Genomic DNA, 20,568 nt, shown 5'->3' with positions numbered 1-20,568 from the left:
ATTGTCCCAGAAGGATGGCACCGAGGAGTTGAAGGATAGGAGACCACACACATAAACATATGCTCCACTAAGAAACACTTTCCCTCTAACAAATTTGGTCACCACGGGTCTGGGGTGGACATTGGATTCCGCCACATGTGCCAGTTCAGGAAATCACCGATTCCTACTATGGAACACCCGCTCCACTGTGTCATCCCTATTCAATAGGAGTCATTTGAATTTCACAACAGAACTACTTTAAGCAAATATAATGCTAAAAGTTTGTGTTTCCAGAGCAGGAGACAAAGACATGGTGAAGCGCTCCCTCCCAGTGCCCTTCAGAATGCAGTGGCAGCAGCTCTGCTCCCAGCTCCCTGGGTCTGGCTGCTCCGTTGCCTGGATATTGACCTATCCTGCTGCACTCTGACTTCCTTGAAGAAAAACTCATGAATCTTCCTTCTTTTAAAAACTTTTTAAAAATATTTTCTTTCGTTTCATGTGTATGGATATTTTGCCTACCTAAGTGTGTCTGTGCACCACATGCATGCCTGGTGTCTGAGGAGGCCACAAAAGAGTCAGTCAGGTCCTTCAGGACTGGAGTCATAGGCAGTTTTCAGCCACCATGTGGGCACCCGGACTCAAACTCAGGTCCTCTGGAAGAGCAGCCTGCACAACTAACCACTGAGGTTTCTCTCTAGGGCCTCTTCATGAGATTGCAGTCCAGCAGGCACGGGCTCACCCTTCCAATCACAGCACAGAAACTCATTTTGCGACAACTATGAGTCAAACACTAAGTAGGCTCCTGAGGTATTGCAGGTGTGATTAGCATTTACTCTCCGATAAGAGCTGGACTGGAATAAACTACACAAGAACAACTGACTAGGGACGAGGAGGATGTTTTCTGGACAACACATGTAATTGGGAATGTGAAAGCTACAAGGCAGCCCTGCAAACATCAGAGAGAAGCGTCCTAAGAAAGGGAACAGCCATGGCATAGGAGCCAGGACCAGGAGAACTCGGGTTCTCCTAGCAGCAGACAGGAAGCCAGTGTGGCTGAAACAGAGAATCAGGAAGGAGAAGTGGGCTAAGGTGGGATAGAGGCAGTCCCCCAGGCAATGGCTGAAAGGCTCCTCCTCTACAACAGAGCAGGTGGGTCCTACTGAGAATCTTAGAGCTGGATCTTGGGCTACCAGGTGAGGACTCTGGACTATTAGGAGAGCAAGAGTGGAGCAGAGGCCCCAGTTAGGACACTGATTCCCAGAAGGGAGAGGGAGGTGAGAGGCGAATGAGCATAAAAACCCCTGGGCTTCCCAGAAGCCTCCTGGGAATTGCTTGAGCTCCTGTGGTTTGTTTAATCTGGTTCTGTTTTGTTTTGTTTGTTTGATCGGCAGCTTTGCTTGTCCTGCACCAGCCTCCTGCCTGCTTGATTGTGGGCGTGTCCTGTCACACTGGACGATTTGGATTCTTCAGACACATTTAAAGCAGGACCCAACAGAGGGGCCCACGCTTAAGTAAAAATACAGTAGTCTTGGGGCCTAGGCTGTAACTAGAGTGAAGTGTTTGGCTAGCCTGGACTGAGGCTTGGGTGTGAGAGGCTCACAGTGGAGAGATTAGATTCTGCTAAGATCTATTCAGCCCTCATGCCAGTTTCCGAGTCCCAAATGTCATTATTGGGAAGCCAAGCACCTTCGTGACATCCCCTCCTCGGGATCAATGGGCTGATTAATGGACCCCAATTGATGTCCCTTTACATCTACTTCCTCATGTCCTGTAGTTCCTCGGAACGAGACTTCAGAAGTAGACCCTGTTCTACCCCCAGCCCTGAGAAGGATATCTAGCACGTGATTAAATCATGGAACATTTGAATTCAATATGCCCATGTCCTGTGGGCCCCGCACATAGTATGGTGAAGATGTCTATCCCAAATGAACTGGTAAGCTTGAAAAAAAAATAGATGTCTATTTTCAAAGTGAAGAACCCAGGTTTTATTAGAGAAGGAACACGGGTGAGGTGACGTCATTCCTCTCCAAGTCGTGCACACCATTCTCAGAGAACTGGTTCTGTTGTTCCAGAAGGTGCTCAAGGAGTCATAAAGTTGAACCGCACTGTAGAAATGCTGCCACATAGTTTTAATCCCAGCACTCAGAATTCAAAGAGGTTTAAAAAGAAGTTAATTTTTAGTATTGGAATGAACTCTCCCACAGCAGGTTATAGGTAACAACCTCAATGCTGTCTTGAAAGTTCTAGATTAAAAAACAATTTAATAAAATCAACAAGACTGATTTATCTGTGGGATTATTAACAAAATTCACCTTGGATCTTTCTATCGATCCTCTCAACTGGTGTTTATTTTTTTTTCTCCTAGAATATAGCAAAAGCACAAACAGCAACTATATCAAAGGAAAACATGATTATTCTAAAGACATATTAGACACATACAAAATAGATTCTCGGTTATAGTAATATGAAAATCGTTTGCTCGGCTCTAACTCGACATCGGCTATTACTACAACATCTGCTAGAGTACAGACGCACACTCTGGAATGTTTCCCACTGCTCAAAGAGTTCTCACGGTCACCTCTTATTGCAATGACCCCTGTCCAGCAGGGTAAGTGTGGACATGATAACAGCAAACAGACAGGGACAATAGACGTTACCCCATTGTTACTACTGACAGTATTGGAGCCCATATATAGGACATGTTTTCCCTTGAGTCCCACATACTTTTTACAGAATGCCACTAATCACCATGTTCTTGCGTTCAAGCAAAACTTGTAAATGCTAGGTGGGACAGCCAGACAGATTTCCAGACCCCTTCATGTCTCTCATGCATCTCTAGGAAAACTGAAGAACAGAGCAGACATCATATGATGGAGGAAGGTCATTGGTTAATTATAATAAAGAAACTGCTTGGCCTCATAGGTTAAAACATAGGTGGGTGGGGTAAACAGAACAGAATGCTGGGAGGAAGAGGAAGTGAGCTCAGACTCGACAGCTCTGCTCTCGGGAGCATGGCGTCTCTCCTATGAGGTCAAGCAGTTTCTTTATTATAATTAATCAATGACCTTCCTCCATCAATCATAGTCTTCAGAGACCAGCAGCCACCAGGTAAGAATCAGGAGGCAGGAGAGTTCAGGGGCTGATAGCCCCCTCTGGTGGCCTCACCACTGTAGGACTGGCTTAACAAATCTTTCTTGAAAAGCTACAAATCGGGGTTATCATCGCTGAAGTCCTGCTGTGATCTGTAGTTGCTGCATATTCCAGAAACAGAAAACACTGTAGTTTAAACACAAATATTTTAGAACAGACAAGAAGCCCTAGAATTCAATCACATTATAATGTATCGTATTTCCAGAACTATAAGAAAGCATAACCAACTCTAATGGTAATATTACAGTCCCTTCTATTTGTCTGTGAGGGAAATTAAACCTGCATGTTTCCACGATTTTACAACCCCTTAGGGAGAGGAGAAAAAGTGACATTTCAAATTACAATAAAATAGATAAAACATGATCATGAAATACTTTTAAATTCAGGATGTGCCTCCAGCTTGCCATTGCTCTTTATTTTTTTAACTTTTTTATACCTCTCTTAATGGTTTTAATGATCAAGACAAAAGTCTATTTCCTGTATTACCCACGATTATGTTGACTAAAGGAAACTCAAAATACTAAAATGTTTGTTTGAAAGAACGTTCTGCATTGAGTGAGAGACTGAGGCAGTGTTGATATAAGAATTAGGATGATGTGAACCGTGAGTTTGAGTATAAACAGCGGAGGGTCACCCTCTCCACCACTGCTGGATGAACGGACACAGAACATAGCCCTGCAGCTGGAAAGGCTGTTTGCGTTGTTAAATCCAGATGCTGTCTTTGCAGTCTCAGGCAGAGGGCTCCTCAGAGGGTCACTGGGACTCATTTTGAGGGTAATGACAGTCTGCAATTACGTTGAAGACATTCTCATCATCTTGGGTCTGGGCAATTGTTATGTTTCTCCCAGGTCCACTCTTAGAGACACGGTACATTACGAAGCTGCAGAGAAAGAAAAAGAGAGAGAGAGAGAGAGAGAGAGAGAGAGAGAGAGAGAGAGAGAGAGAGAGAGAGATGTTGAAGAAAGAACAAGAGGTTACCTTTCAGGTCTAAGCAGAGATTTCAATCCAGATATATGTTCAAGACTCCAGGACACCCATTGACAAAATTCTTAACAGTAAACGGCACTACACAGGGCCCTCCTATTGAGTCATAGAAAAGTTTGTTTAATAGGCATCAGACGAACTAAAAATCATTTTTTGAAAAAGGCAGTTCATATTGGAGTCCTTCAAGATACTAATGCCATGAAACACAAAAGTTGGAGGTCAAGAGAGACAGATATCTAGGCAGCTAACAGAGCTGCCTGATCAGCACGTGCATTTTGGAACTGGGCTAGAAACTGGATAACTCATGTATTTACTCTGCACTGTGATGCTTTAGAAGTCTAAAGAGAACCTGGTAAACTGAGTGAGAGTCCCGGAACCCTGGGAAAAGGCAGAAGGAAAGAGCCAGCTCCACGGAGCTGTCCTCTGACCTCCTCAGGTGCCATGGCACTTCATAGCACCACACACAAACCACGTACACTATAATACAAGATGTTCTTTATTGAGAAAGAAAGGGTCTTGAAACATTCAGAGCATCTAATCCTCTAACATTAAGCATGGAGGAGAAAAGCATACACAGTTCTGTTACACTCCCGGCAGACTCAGAAATAATCTTCCTCTAAATCCTCTGCTCCCTTGGGTGTCCTTGAACAGCCTACCTCCCAACCCTGTCTTCCCCAGCACACTTCCCTTAAAGCACCTAAATGACCTTTCTACTAGCTTATATGCTCTGAGATATACTTCATCACTTCTTAATGGAATAGGTACGCAATGAAAGAAAACACCGAAGGAAACAAGAGTGGGTCAAACAATTCCAGGAAGCAAAGCTTACAAATCAGTGTCCACCTATAAGAGATTAGGATCAAGAGGCCTTCTGTTTCTGTCCTACCATAAATACATAAATACGGAATGCAGAAAGTATTTCTGAGAAATAAGGGTAACAAGAAAGAGACTCATTAAACTTTATTTGGGGATCCAACCTACAGAATAAAGGATAAGTATTTCGGAGCACATCTGTAATCCCAGAGTGAAAGAGCCTGAGGAAGGAGGATTGTGAGTTCCAGCCTGGCTTTGCTACACAGTAAGTTCCAGGCCAGTCTGGACTACATAGTAAACCCTGTCTCAAATCAACAAACCCAGCAATGAATCAATTAGTAATGAATGATTTAGTAGCAAAAGAGAGCATAGAGATATTCTCAAGATTGTTAGTTCAAAAAGAATCCACATAATCCATGCCAGCTTACCATGCAGACCCCGACCTCGACCTCGACTTCTTTTTCTTAAGGATGATACCTAAATTGGGGTGGGAAAAGGTGGGAGAAGTTGAAGGGAGAATTGCCCATGTCATCAGAAACACTCACGACCCTTTCTCCTAATCAAGGATGTTGTCTCGGTTTATGATTGAAACGCCCCCAAGTAACTTTGGGTAATTCCTTTCTGTAACCTCAAGGAAAGATCTTTCCATTCATTGTCTGGTGTATTCATCCACATAGCCTAGTTTTCTTGACTAAGATTGGTAAATTTTTGTTCACTTAGACAAACAAAAAGTCTCGATTTTTTTTCTAACGGGCTGTTAGAGAACCAGCCCATAAGGGAAGAATAACTAACTATGGACTGATGAAGTGAACACATTTGTGGTGTTTTACTCAATTGCTAAGTAATTGCCTTGGGTCGTTATCTGATATGTAACCCAAACTAGCCACAGAGTTGTAGAATACTGGTATTATAGGCACATGGCACATTTTGGATGAACAGCTTTTAAATGATTAGAGGGAACCATCTGAAATCTGACAGGCATATCCTTATTCCCCCTTTTCTATGAAGCAGGTTAGTAATGGGCTCATGCATCATGTTTTATAAAGTCCATGGCTAACACTCTCTCTGTACAGTTATACAACTCATGGAAAGGGCCATATAGGCCTGGGTGCCACCTACAAATAGTCTGTTCCCGCATTAGTCATGGGGTTTCCAACCAATGTCTCATTTGCCTTTTCTAATAAATGCATTTAACAGTACATTCAACAGAACAGTCAACAGTATGACCATGAGAAACAAGTGAGATCCGAGGGTAGGACAGGAGGGAATATATCAAAAGTCTTACAGTGACCTAAAATATCAAGTCTATCTGAAATGTCTTGTGTCATAGTATTTAAATTTTTATGGAAAATATAATGTTTCCTTTTTGATGCAACAACTGAAAGACAAAGGACATGATCAGGAAACAAGAGTGTTGCCAAGCACTGCAGCCTATTCCTGTGAACCCAGCACTGGGATGTTGGAGGCCAGAGGATCTGGAGCTGGGGGGCCATTCTCAGCTACCTAGTAAAGTCTGTACCAGTGTGGAGTACACGAGATCAAGTTTTACAGAACAGGAATCTTTGGAGACACAGTAGCAATGGTTCAAGGTCACTGAACAGAGCACTCACCAAGCATCAGAAATCAGCCACAGAGTTTTGTGGATCCTAACATAGGCCTACGGGAGCAGATGGTTTAACATGAGTGTGTTGGATCTGGGGATACAGAAGCCATGAGAACTCAAAGCCCCCGTGGCATGTGCACTTTCTTAAAGTCAGAGAGCCCTGGCTCTCCTTCCTCGGGGACAGCTGTGAAATGACTTACTGATACCCCCAATGCACACGAGCAGCAGCAACAGCACAGCAGCAGTTAAGACTCCGGCGTAAATGTCGTTACTCATGTTCTTCTGTGTCTTCCACAAAGAGACAGATTCCTAAGGAAGCAATAAATAAAATAACAACAGCAATAAATAACCAGCGGTAAACACAAGGGAGGGACACCAAGTGAGAGGAACAAAAAAACAAATGCTTGACCTTCACCTAGACTCTAGGTCCTAGAACTTCATCTTTGCAGGGTTGTGGCTAGGCTGGTGGTCTCTGAGGTCGTAACAGGCAGTGGAATCAGTGTCTTTGATGATGATGGAAACATGATCTATGTTGCATGAGGTGATTACACAGCAGATGCCTCAGTCAAAATTCTAAGTACATGCCTAATGTGGGTTCACACATCATGCACGTGATTATGCCTGTTTAATGGTCTGTAGGGTATTCTCTAAATGCATCATCTTATGATATTAATAAAGAGAAAAAGAATAGCTTATCTGTAAGTTAACTTGCTCTCAGTGTGCTCAGCCCCTGTCTGGTCCTTCATCACAGACCCTACTTGTCTTGTAAATGTGACTCATGATTGCATAATTTTATAAACATCTAATACCAAATGGTCAGCATGGGCAGGTTATATTAACATGAGTGTGTTGGATCTGGGGATACATTTATGTATTAAATATGAATATATGTAATAAATAATACACATTTATATTTGATAGCTACATACTAATTATATATTAGTTCTTTGTATATTATATAGATTACATATGCTAACATATTAATATATTAACAACTAATGGAACAGAGACCATGAATTAGAAAGCAAGGAGAGGGTAAGTAGAAAGCTTTGAACAGAGTTGAGAAAAAAAAAGAAACAATACTATTATATTCAATAACTTTCTAAGAATAGTAGGAGAACTCAGCTTAAGGATGCAGTCTGATTACTACTGTGTGACCAACCGAAATGCAGAATCTCTCTTAGTACCCTAGTACAGGTAATGAGTGAACTATACATACTGGAAGAAGCAGGAGACAACTGAGCAGCAGGTGAGGCACTAAGCTACTAAGCTAAACAGAGCCCATGGATGGTTTAACTACAAGGAAAGGGAAGTCACAGACCAGGTCTTTGCCCACCTGTGAGCCTCATCTATGGGGTCACAATCCAGGCTTCTCTGTTAAGTCAGGGAGATCATGGACAAGTCAGCTAAGCTCTGTGAGTGCTGGCTCTAGGTCCTCAAGCAAGGTGTTCAGTGGGTTCTTGGGAAGGGATTCTCAGGTATTCTTGACAAAAAGGCTGTGGGGAATCTAAGATTTGTTTGTTGTTCTGACAGGGTCTCCTGATCCCAGGCTGTTCTGAATCTCACTAGTTGACAATGACCTTGAACCTCTGCTCCTCCTTTCTAACCCTCCTGAGAGCTTGGACTTCAGGTGTGTCTACCGTGCCCATGGAACATTTACTTCAGAACATGTTCCTGATTGTGAATGGCAGCAATGCTTATCCTTTCTCTGTAATCTTCACAGATTTTGTTCCATTTCTTTTCATGAAACAGAGTCCAGGAAGTTGAAATCCTGGTTCAAGATGTTTGCTGCTATTGACAGACCTAGGGGTGCAAACCTTACTCCCAGGACCTAAGAGATGGTAGCAGGAAGGTCAGGAGTTCCAGATCCTTTCCGGGTACATAGTACGGGCAAGGCCAACCTGAAGTCCATAGGATTTGGCCTCAAACAAGCAAACAAACAACCTGAAAAAAAAAACCTAAGTGCTGCTGCGCATTGAATTTCCTTGCGCCTAAAGACAGCTTGACTTCCGAGTCCAGAGTCACTGTGGCTTATTTTGAATTCAACACTAAGTTATTCCTCCGTGCTGGTAAGCATGACCATTTCTCAGGTAGCTGAGGGCAAGAACAACCTTGATATGCAGTGCTGTTTGGTTTTATATGGAGTCATATGTCTGCTCCCTCAGCAGCACGTACTTACTGGTGTCTGATATTTAACTAGTATATACAGATTCTTTCCACAACTACAAGACCACTGGGTGCTAATGTCAATTAAGTCCTTATATTTTTAGTGTCAAGCTGGGCACATGACACAGGCCTGTAATCCCCCTACTCAGTAGGCTGAGATGGAAGATTGTGAGTTCTAGGCCAGTCTGAGCTATAAAATGAGATGATGTCTCAAAGAAGGGAGAAAGTTATGATGGGATTTACTCCTATAATTTCAGTTCTTGAGGGACAGAGGTAGCAGGGTCAGGAGTTCAGGGTCATCCTCAGCTGTGCAGTTAAATTCAAGGACAGCTGGACTATGTGAGACCCTTCTCAAAAATCAAACAAAAGAAACTTACTTTCAGCCTTTATGGGTTATGTTCTGACTGTCAATAGGTATAAACCCCTTAGGCCATTTGGCCCTATACAGATATGGCCACCTTGTCTTGAAGTGTCTTGTGGCTTGGTAGATTTGGTGGTTCAAACCTGGGGTCTTGCCCATACTAACAAGGGCTCTGCTACTTCCAACACAACCCCTATTTGGCTTTTTTTTCTTATCTCAACCAACATATCTCCTACGCTAACTACACACATGAAAACAAACCTTGTTTCTTCCTGGAGCTAAAAGAGAAAAAAAATCTATTGATAAATTTACTTTGGCTATTTTGTAGAGATAGAACTCTGGCAAGAATCCCAGAAGCAGAGTGCTTTTGCTTTTTCTCAAGCTTAGGACACAAAACTCTAGGAAAAATCATGCTAAACTAAGACTGTCCAAGTCCTACTACCCTCTGTGCAGGTTTGTGTGTGTAAAAAAAAATATCACCAGTGGGCTCTACAGTGAATGGCCAGTGGGTAGAAAACAATATTAGGGGCCTCTAAACGAACATCTTAAATTCAAACATCCTTTGTAAGCATCTTATTCTTCTTTTTAATTTCTTTATTTTTATACCTTTATGAGTTTATTTATCTATAGTTTTTAAGACAGGGTCTCACTATGTGGTCCAAGTTGTCTAATGGTCTAAGATGTCCTCAAACTTCTGATATCTTGTTTTAACTTCCTGAGTCCTAAGAATAAGGAATATACCACCATCTGACTTTTTTCTTTTCTTTCTCTTTTTTGATACAAATATCTATGAACCAATTTTACAGACAAATCTTTAAATACAAATTGTTTCCTAGAAGATATACAAATGAACCTAGCTAATGAATGAGGGAGAAATATGCTTACAGTGTAGTTACTCCAGGAGCCGTCTGAGGATGGTGCAGTGTTATTCCAATCTGCTCAACAAGAGGGAAAATTAATTATAATTACAAAATTTAGTTTTTTGCTACATCTATAAATATTACCCACAAGGCCAATATGTCTTATACCATGTGAGGGTTCGGATTTAATATGGCAGGAGATTCATTGAACAGCATGTTTTGAAGATTTAAATAATCGAAGTATATTTGGAAAATCTATTTTATATCAAGGAATCTATTCTTTGCATTGTTTCTAAGTGACTAGGACTGAAACGCAGAAACCCCTTTCTGCTGATATCTTACATAATATAAGGGTTGCAACACCCTGACAAGGAGTCCCCTTTACTGCATTTAAAGATGATGAAGCATACACGATGACTCCATATTTCTAATTTTAGCAAATGGCAGACATCTCTGCTGTCAGTGTACACGCAGTGCCCACACAATGAGCGGAAATACTACCAGTCTATGGGAGTCCCCAACAACGGCCAAAGCTGACATTGCCCAGCACGAATAAAGTTGAATGACTCATAGTCTCCCTTGTTCTCACCTTACTGTGTTTACATTTTACTCTCTGTGAGAGCCCTGACAAGGAGCCACAGGCAATGACTAGGTGTAGGAAACATCTACAGTCTGGGCTCTGTTTGTGACCTAGAACCTTAAGTAAAACCGAATCAGAGAAAACTTGAACTCAGTCCTGACCATATTCATTAGCAAAGGGACCTCATAATCCAGGTGCTGCAATAAACACTTAGGAATGCACGCATGGGCACTCAGCACTGTAGGAAACACGGGCGATGTTACTATTGTTATGTGATGGAAGGAGCAGGGAGCAGGAATGTGAATACTGTGGAGTTGACTTTAGAAATATCATACTGCTTGTGTAATGAGGATAACATTCAAAAACTTCTCCAAAGAAGTGTGCTTAGAATAGGGGACAAATGGAAGGGTGTTTGTGTCTCCAAAGGGAACTAAGGAGTTTCCTCAATCTAGCAGTGACATAAATTACCATAAACTAATGAAATGGAATGGTGCATAAGGTTCCTGGCAGGCACAGATATGAAAGGCAGGTGGTGGCCCATGTGACACCCAAATCCCTTTCGATCCTAATATTTCTTGCTTTTGCAGAATGTTCACCAAGAGAGAGATTCCATAAGCACAGTAAGGACTCACCCAGTGTTGAAATAGGAGCAGCAGGCTGCTTCCCGCCACCCAGCTAGCTTTATACTCAAAATAATTACACGGAAACTGTATTCTTTTAAACACTGCCTGGCCCATTAGTTCCAGCCTCTTATTGGCTAGCTCTTACATATCGATCTAACTCATTTCTAATATCCCTGTAACACCACGAGGTGTCTTACCAGGGAAGATCTTAACCTGCATCTGTGTCCGGTAGGCGAATCATGGGGACTCCTTGACTCAGCTTCTTTCTCCCAGCATTCTGTTCTGTTTACTCCGCCTACCTAATTTTATGTCCTATTAAAGGGCCAAGGCAGTCTCTTTATTTAACCAATGAAATCAACACAAAACAGCAGACTCCCACATCAACCCAGGAGCCTGAAGTTACAAGGCCAAAATGCCAGAAGTCAAGGAAACCAGGGACCCAGCTGCTTCATTCCCTGCTCCCCTCGGCAAAGCTCTTCTTTGAGCAGGGTTAGGTGACATGGCCTTACAGAGCCTGAACCTGCTCCTTCCTTCTTCTTCACACCTGGGAACAGTGGCAGACAGTGGCTCCTGCTGCCTTGTGTTTGGATCTAGTTTCATTTTGTTTTTCTGCCTGGAAACAGTTCACACTAAAGATTTCCCTGTCAACATTGAGAGGTCACCATTACCTAATCCTTCCTTACTCTGTGGGTTCACTGCATATGACTTTAAATTAAGTTGTCTTCAGGAAAGCCTAGGAAAATGTCAGCCACATAGATGAGGAGACCACAGAGAAGCAACTTATGAGAATATTGAGTCACACACATACGTTAGCGCACACACACACACACACACACACACACACACACACACACAGAACCACCCAGAGTCCTGCAGGACTGGCCCTGTTAGGAGGTACCTCAAGGACACGTGGGTCAGCTCTGCACCACAAAAGGCAGCATGTGGAAGTCTCAACTGACCCCTATTGATAGTGTGGAGCTGGCTGAGAGAGATGGCAGAGCCCAGCATCTCCACAGCTGGTCAAGCAGCACATGCCACTACAGTTTTAAGAAGAAGAAGTATAGGACCCAACCAGAGTGTGGACAGTGGGACAGAGTGTACCGAGCGAGTGAGGATCAGGGCTCAGCGCTGCAAGTCTATGTGGTGCTGCTGTTCGTATACTCAACGCCCCTTAGTCCACTTGGGTTGTTATTCCAAAACTTCTTAGAGTGAGTAAATTATAAACAAAAGAAATGCATTGGTCATAGATCTAAAGGCTGGGAAGTCCCAGATCCAGACATGAGCTGACTGGGTAGCTGCTGAGGGCTCCTTCGTTCAGAGATGATACTTCTTGTGTGTCCCCAAGGGAAGGAAAGGGAAAACCAGGCCCACCAGTCCTCTCACAAAGGATCTAACACTGTGCACGAACATCTTACTTTTATATCCTAATCACCTTCCAGATGACCTCAGCGTTTAATTACACATTACCAAAGGAATTTATGGGAACACATTCAGACCACAGTGCAACCTCCCATTTCCCATGTGAGCTTTAGACTGACAAGGCAAGAGAGGAGACTCTTCGCTGTCCTGGAGGAAGTACAAGTGACAAGGTTAGTGCGGCCACTGGGGAGCTGGTCCACAGTTTTGAGTCCCAAACAACTAAACCCAGGGACGAGCCTGGCATCAAACTGAGTGATTTGCTTTGTAAAAAGAGTCACACAGATAGGTGTTCCCAAGTCATAGCAGCTACCTTTTTCCTTTAGTTTATTCTTTTACGCTGTGTGAAGATGTGTTACTGTGTCTGATTTAAGAGCCAAATGGTCAATAGCTAGGCAGGAAGAAGTTGGGTGGGACTTCTTGGGACACAGAGGACCCAGAGAGGAAGAAAGGTAGAGTCCCCAGTCAGACTGAGGGGAAGCAGGATGGGGACAACAGGGTACAGATAATGGAGCCACATTAAAAGAAAAAACTAGATTAAAATATATGCGTTAATATAAGCTATAAGAACTGTTTAGAGACAAGCCTAAGCTAAGGCTGAACTTTCATAATTAATAATAAGTCTCTGTGTCATTTTTTGTGAGCTGCCACACCAAAGAAAAATCTGTCCACAGCTACCTGTGCCAGTTATCTGGGCACTATAGCTAACAGTGTAGGTGTTATCTACAATGTATCTATCACTTATGCCCTTTGCGAATATGACCCAAGTCCCCCATCACATTTTGTAACCACAATATTCAGTAAAAATTTATTACAATAAACTGATTTTACTTTTAAAAAGTGCCATTATGTTCACTGAGTAAATAATGTCACAGATTCAAGAGAGTGTGGCTTTCTGTAAGTCACACAACTGTTAGGCAAGACAGAGATAGACCAGGAAAGACAAGAGTAATCAGTGAGCCCCAGAAGGGAAGCCTGAGGCAGGTGGCAAGGCCATGGCTCATTGTCCCGGGATGAATAAGAGGGTGGTTGTATTGCTTATTCTGTTAACACATTCAAGAAACTTTGGAGGAACCACTGATAAAAAACAGAATTTCCTGTTGAGGCAATCTATGCTGTTCGCAGACATTTTAAACCAACTGGCCATAAGCAGCAAGCAAGGCACACTTGCTGAGGGTCAAATAATGTAGAAACTCCTGTTCCTAGTCCTTCCCTCCCATTCTTGAATATAAACAAATATCCCTCCGAAATCTGTATCACAACATGGCTTATGGAAGAAAATGATTTAAATATAAGTTTGTTATAAGTTACATCTTGGAGTATTGTTTCTAAACCAACAGCACCAAGAGGGATGGGGCACTTCTTACAAACCTCCAGAGATCCATCTTAAGAGCCACCAACATCACATGTACTCTCAATGTAAAGAAACCTAAGTGCTCTGTATGGAGAAGTCCATATGTGTGCCCCAGTGTGCCCTATTCCTTTCATAAACATCTCACTTCTTAGTGACCCTGTGATTAGGATCTGAGTTAAATCTTTCAACACTTTATCATGTTGACTGTCCCTGACATTCTTTCCTTCAAAGAAGCCACCCAGCCTAGCTTGGCCTGAATGGAGGGACGTCTGGAGGATGCCGTGGGGGTGGAATGGAGCTGTGCCTCTGTCCCTGCCACCACTTACAATGTCAGATCTGCATTGCTGCAGAGGGCGTGTGCTCTTCAACACCAGCTTTACCATGATGTGGACCTTCCAGGGGATCGGGCAGGGGGGCATAGTTACCTGCAGGGGTGTAGGATGAAGTTTCTGTCACCTCAGCTGTAGTCTGATGTGGGTAAGATGTAGTGGGTTCTGGAATGAGAACAATGCAAGAACTGTTTCAGCTTTAGAGTTTGGACCTCACCAAGGAAAACAGAAACAAAACTTACCTTTGCCTCTCCCAGTGCCTACCCCAGCCTCCTAAGGAGGAATGACTCCTCCTACTCATTTCCATATCTGCTGACTTTTCTGAGGAATGTACCCAAAGATGGGCACTGTCTGTCATTGGCACACTATCCTGAGCAAGTGAGATGTGGGTTCCGATTTTCTGACAACTTTGTCAGGATTCAGAATTTCTTCACACTTCCCATTCTACACTCCTGAACTCTAACTGGGGTGCGTGCCTCTAGGTGCCAGCACTCATAGGCAGAGGAAAGTGAAATTCTGTGTAGGGGCAAACCTGGTATACAGAGCAAGTTCTGGGACAGCCGGGACTACACAAAGAAATTCTGTCTTCAAGAAACCAAAAACCAATTCCAAAACAAAACAAAAAATAGACTCCCAAACTCCTTTGAAACATAGTTGATATGAACACATGGAAAATTGAACACTTAGTGAAGATTATGGTTTATCAAGTCAAGGGTCATTTCACCTTCTAGAAAGGGCCTGGATGTTTCTCATCCCTCTTTGTGAGGCTATTGTTGGGACACAGCTAAGAACTCTCCACCTATATTATATTTCTGTCTTGACTCAGTGTCTGTGTGTCCTACAGATGCTTATAAGAAGGACTCTGTGTCCTGAGTCACCATTGGGTTTTTACCTGGTGTGTGAGTCTGTGTGTGCGCTGGTGTTGTTGGAGCAAAGGTAGAGACTCTGGGTGATGCTGGCACTCGTGTGAGTCCTGTTGACAGAGTCGTGGGACTCCCTGTAGTTGTGGGTCTTCCTGTAGTTGTGGGTCTTCCTGCAGTTGTGGGTCTTCCTGCAGTTGTGGGTCTTCCTGTAGTTGTGGGTCTCTCTGTAGTTGTGGATCTTGTTATAGTTGTGGGTCTCCTTGTAGTTGTGGGTCTCCCTGAAGTTGTGGGTCTTCCTGCAGCTGTGGGTCTTCCTGTAGTTGTGGGTCTCCCTGTAGTTGTGGGTCTCCTTGTAGTTGTGGGTCTTGTTGGAGGACTTGTGGGAATTTCTGGGTTTGGAAATCAAAATGAAATAAGGATGAGTCAACAAGAGACAAGAGTTTCTTCTGTAGCACCAGTGAGAGGCTTTCCCCACCCAAATTCCTCTCCTGAACCAACTAGGATGTTGTGGAGTGGGGCATTAGAGACAGCTCACCAATAGGAGGAAGCTATTCCGACAGCAAAGAGATGAGAACAGAGCCCGTTCCTAAGGACACATTATAAATGACAGCTGTCAGGTCCTCAGAACTCTCAGCATCTCTGAGACTGAGAGGGTATGGGGGACTGGGACTTCTCTCAGTGATGACTGACTTCACCCACAGTTTCCAGGCCCAGCGGAGCTTCAGTCATTCCCAAGAGGACACAGCATACAGCCCTGCATCTTAGCACACACATCCCACACGAATCCCAACACAAATGGGATTTGCATATTTAGATAGAGAGTAGACATTGTCTTCTATGGATTCTTACAATCTAACAGAGACAAGGCGAATACTCCTTATCAAAAAAAATAGTTCGTTCTTGGAGTTAAAGTATTTAACTCTTCCTTAACAATTCAGAATAGTTGCATATAAATAATATCTTATGGGTCAGGCTCAAGTATAAACATTATTTACATAGCATTCATATAACTACACATTACACATATAGCTTAAAAGGTAACTTTAGAAACTGTGGATAATTGTGCACATGATAGTGTCTTGGCATTGAATTTTCCAGATGCATTTCAAGTCCATGCTCAAAAGGTTCCAGATTTTAAATCTGGATTAGGCAGGTTCAACTTACAATTTACAAATCAATAGCATCTGTTGTATTAATTAAAACATCACTTCACCCATTAGCTTTAGTTTCTTATTGACTAACTCTTACATCTTATTTTAACCCATTTCTATTAATCTGTGCGTCACCATGAGGTCATGGCCTACCAGCAAAGTTTCAGCATGCCTGACTCTGGCAGTGGCTCCATAACATCTCTCTCTCTGACTCTGCCTTCTTCCTCCCAGCATTCCATTTAGTTTTCCCCACCTACGTAAGTTCTTCCCTATCAACAGGCCCAAAGCAATTTCTTTATTCATTAATGGTAATCACAGCATACAGAGGAAAATCCCACATCACCTCCCCTTTGCCATTTAAATAAAAAGGTTTTAACTTTAACATAGTAAAATTACATATGACAAAGCAGTTATCAAGCAAGAATTATGGCTATGATATTTATTTATATCTACTTTATCTTTTATCATAATTAAGGAAAACCATAGTCATAACTATCGATTCTTTAACTCCACCAAAGACTCTACCTAAGTAAACAGGAAATACTGTGTAAACAACTTCCAAAACTCTAGAATTTACAGAGACATCTGACTGCCTGGACAGTCACCCAATGTTTTTCTGCACCGTTGGGACATCCATCTTCAGCCTCCGGGCTCATAGTATCCGACAGACTTTTCCATGAAGCAGGAAATTTTAAAGACAGTTCTGCCTATATTGGCAGTTTGCCAGTCACTTTCTCCTGTATCCTGCTGAATGTCTCACAGAGTCTTTCATGAAGCGGGAATCCTGAAGGATCGTCTCATCTTTAGACAAGTTCAATAGTCATTTCTCTGTGGGTCTTGCATGTCCAGTTTATCTAACAAACTCCATAAGGAGCCTCTTTGATGCCCATCTTCCTCTTGAAGTAGATTGGTGCTGTCAGGAGCAGATGTGTCTCACTGTGTTGAATTAAGATTCATTTTAAAACTTCATCTAAGCAAATAAAGTTGTTCGGTGCCTCTAAAGAGAATACTTAAAGCTGGGTTTGGTGGCACATGCCTGTGTTCTCAACACTGGAGTCAGAGGCAGTTGGATCAGGAAAGCATGACCATCAGAGGATAGCCTGAGATACAGGAGAGTATGTCTTTACACAACTCAAAAGCAAGCGTTTAATCAACATGTTCATAAGAAATTTGTGTTTCCTTGTTCTAGGAAAAGAACAAATTACTAGGAAACAGAAGACACAGTTCACTTACAAGAAATAAGGAAAGAAAACAAAGAAAGCTTACCTGGTTTAACTTCCAATGAAAAGGTCACTTTGAGATCATTGAACCATCCATGAACCTCCACGCGACAACAATACAGACCACTGTCACTCAGGACAGCATTCTCTATTGTCAAGGACACGTTTCCTCCTGAAATATTCCCCTTTAGCTGGTATCTGCTGCTCCTCTGATAGGTGACGCGGTATCCATTGGTCTGGATAAGTGTGTTGGTACAATGAGAAGACGGGCATGCCCCTTGGCCCCAGCATGTGGTGAAGATTCCACCACGTGTTGAGTAAGTACATGGCAGTGTGACAGGGTGACCCACTACCCCCTTCACTACTTCATAAGAATCCACAGCACCTGTGATGTAAAGAAGTGGGGAGAGGGGAAGAAATGGAGTATTAGTACTCACAATGTTTCAACAATTTTGTAATTGTTTTTCAGAAAAATTGTAGGGAGATGGGGAGGGGGACTTGAGTGGAGCCCCAGCTGCAGCCCTTCTTTTTCATTCCTTTGCTTGCTTTATTGTTTTGGTTATGGAGGGTTATTTTTGTGGGTAAATATAAAAGGGAATGACAACTTAATTTTTGTGGTTGTTATCCTTTGGTTTTCTGAGCCAGGATCTCACTTTGTAGCCTTGGCTGACCTGGAACTTGCTGCATGAACCAGGCTGACTTCAAACTCCCAGAGCTCTGCTGCCTCTACCTCCCCAATCCTCCAGTTTTACTGCTTGAATTTGAAGACTGTAAACATTTTCCTGTTAGCATGGTCTTCCTCAGTGTGATCACTTAGTGGATACACTTGTGAGCAAAACAACTCTGTGGCGTGATATTCATTCGCTTTTCTTCTTTCTTCTTCAGAGTGTGTGTTTCTTTTGGAGACAGGGTCTTGCTCTATGTCTCATGGTGACTGAAAATCACAGTCCTCCCACCTCTGCCTCCTGAGTGCAGAATAATTAGCATGCCCCACTGAAACCAGCATAAATGTTTCATCATTAAACTTCTAAAACTTTATTTCAGAAGCCAGGCCCATAGGCAACTCTTGTATAACCAGAACTCACTTGTAAACCCAGAACTCACTTATAGTCCCAGAACTCAGGAGGTAGAGGGAGGAAGATGAGGAATTCAAGGCCAGCTCACTAATGAGTTCAAGACAGGCCTAGCTTTTGGAGACCCTGTCTCAAATCATCTCCCCTTCTCCTCCACAGTGCTATGACAATAAAATCACTAACTCTTCCCCATTCCTAGTCAAAGAGCAGAGCCAGGGCTTTAGAAAAGCACTGTTGGCTTCAAGGCAGAAAGTTAGCAACTTCAAAATCGATTGTCTGAAAGGGTTTGAGAAAACCACCAGGAGGGGCTGAGGCTTATTCTGAACTTTATGATTATCCCTTTATAAACAACAACAACAACAACAAAAAAAAACAAAACCAAACAAACAAACAAAAAACACTAAGCAGCTCTTTTTATGAGTTGGTGACATACCAGAACTTGAGCAAGACCCTTGTAAAGACCACATAACCAGAGAATATGCAACTGATAACTTTAATGATACAATTTTAAAAACTAAAATAATAAAATATACACTGGAATAGAATTTCCAACACCAATAGTTTCCAAGGGGACCTTTAAGGGAACTCTGAGGGCTGAGGATGGAGCTCAACGAAACAGTGCTTGGGCTAGCCCATGCTAGCCCCTGTGTTGGATCGCACCACTGGAAACAAACAAATAAGTCAACAAGAGCACAGAACAATGAATTATAATATTCTCCCACTAATCACCTACATGCAGGCCTAGGATGTGAGTCTGGACATGACCCAAGAAAACACAGTCCTAACTGTATAAAATGAGTATATTTCTGGGACATACATTACTTGATTTTGCCAAATACCTTTTTTAGGATCACAAATAAAATACATGCTATATTAATTAAGTCGTAGAATATATTTTATCTCTCACCAGTGATCCAGCCAGTCTGGACTAACTTAGATCCTGTCTCAAAGAAAATTGCCTTCTTCCTTCTTTGTCCCTTTTCATAGATCACTTTGAATTAAAATGTTTCTTAAGATAAACAATTGAAAGTGATGGAAATAAGCAAAAATGCAATGAAGGCTAATTATGACTAGCCATCCTGCCTGGAAATCTCTGGTTCTGATTTTTAAATTAACCATTCATTATCTTAGGTATGCATGAGTACTTATCCAATATTGTCCATGACAGGCATACATGTGTTCTCACCCCTTGCCTGACATTCTCTTTCAGATAATGTTTATCTAGCCATAAGTTTGGAAATTCATACAGGTTAAGCAACTTCCTTGGAGCTACAATTTATTTTGGTTCTCTGCTCACTGCATAACCCATGATCAAAAAAGCCCAAGGATTGTCATCTCTCCTGTCACTCTAGCCTCCTCAGCATCCCCCAGCTCATCCACTCACTTACCTGGGAGAAGAAGTATGAGGCCAGAAATGAAGACCTGAGGATGCATCATGGGGCTGACCTGGAGGACAAGGAGAAGACGCTCTGGTTGCTGTGGCACTCAGCACACTGTACCCAGGCAGGTCTGCATTCTGACTGTGACTCACACAGGCCTCTCTGCCAGGGACCCTGTCCTCCTCAACACCCTCTTCTTTCCTGATCCTTTCTCACATACAGCCAGCAATCTCACTTCTGGTCATGACATAAATAAGGCAGCAAACAGAGAAAACTGGAGGCAGAGACGAGAGTGTGTTCTCTTGGTAGAACTCTTAAGCAAAAACCAGACTTCTAATAGCAAAGGGGCACTTGCCTCCTGGTGGACACAGAGCTGTTTCTGCCCAGTAGATACAGGGGTTAGTCCCTGAATCTCAACCACCTTAATCATAAGCAAGATGCTCTGAGCCAGACTGCTGCTGCATACAGTGTCTGATATCACATCTTCCTGGGGGATGTTATGGTGGATGTTACATGTCTTCAGATTCCAACATCTAGATTTCAATGTTCGTTTCTTAAATGGTAAACCATAAAAACATGAGTAAGCCTGCCTAGTACTTCATTAACTCCACTTCTTGTCAGAAGAATCCATGACTTCCTCTCAAGAGGAAACTTTGCCCTGTTA

The 20,568-nt window shown here is 42.6% G+C and overlaps 1 protein-coding gene across 1 annotated transcript; it reads right to left on the bottom strand.

Annotated features, from left to right (window-relative positions):
- Nucleotides 1-2,372: 2,372 nt before the first annotated feature.
- LOC142859479 (hepatitis A virus cellular receptor 1 homolog) lies at nucleotides 2,373-19,966 on the bottom strand. The gene is made up of 9 exons (XM_075989648.1): nucleotides 19,914-19,966; nucleotides 17,499-17,837; nucleotides 15,434-15,470; nucleotides 15,111-15,232; nucleotides 14,315-14,383; nucleotides 9,942-9,991; nucleotides 6,730-6,838; nucleotides 5,355-5,403; nucleotides 2,373-4,009 (listed from the first exon to the last, which is right to left on the bottom strand). Exons 1-9 carry the CDS (start codon nucleotides 19,960-19,962, stop codon nucleotides 3,883-3,885), a joined length of 951 nt encoding a protein of 316 aa, XP_075845763.1. The 5' UTR covers nucleotides 19,963-19,966; the 3' UTR covers nucleotides 2,373-3,882.
- Between the last annotated feature and the right edge of the window lie 602 nt (nucleotides 19,967-20,568).

Source organism: Microtus pennsylvanicus, chromosome 11 (assembly GCF_037038515.1).
Source record: "Microtus pennsylvanicus isolate mMicPen1 chromosome 11, mMicPen1.hap1, whole genome shotgun sequence".
NCBI lineage: Eukaryota > Metazoa > Chordata > Mammalia > Rodentia > Cricetidae > Microtus > Microtus pennsylvanicus.
Note: the sequence above shows the minus strand (reverse complement) of the source record. Positions and strands in the feature narration are given on the sequence as shown.

What these genes read in the sequence shown, in the direction of transcription:
- LOC142859479 (XM_075989648.1), bottom strand. Translation starts at nt 19,962, where the DNA reads ATGATGCATCCTCAGGTCTTCATTTCTGGCCTCATACTTCTTCTCCCA. An exon ending in TTCATCCTACACCCCTGCAG is followed by an intron (nt 9,992 to 14,314) that starts GTAACTATGCCC and finishes CTTGTTGAGCAG; the next exon opens with ATTGGAATAACACTGCACCA. An exon ending in CGTGTGCATTGGGGGTATCA is followed by an intron (nt 5,404 to 6,729) that starts GTAAGTCATTTC and finishes ACCCCAATTTAG; the next exon opens with GTATCATCCTTAAGAAAAAG.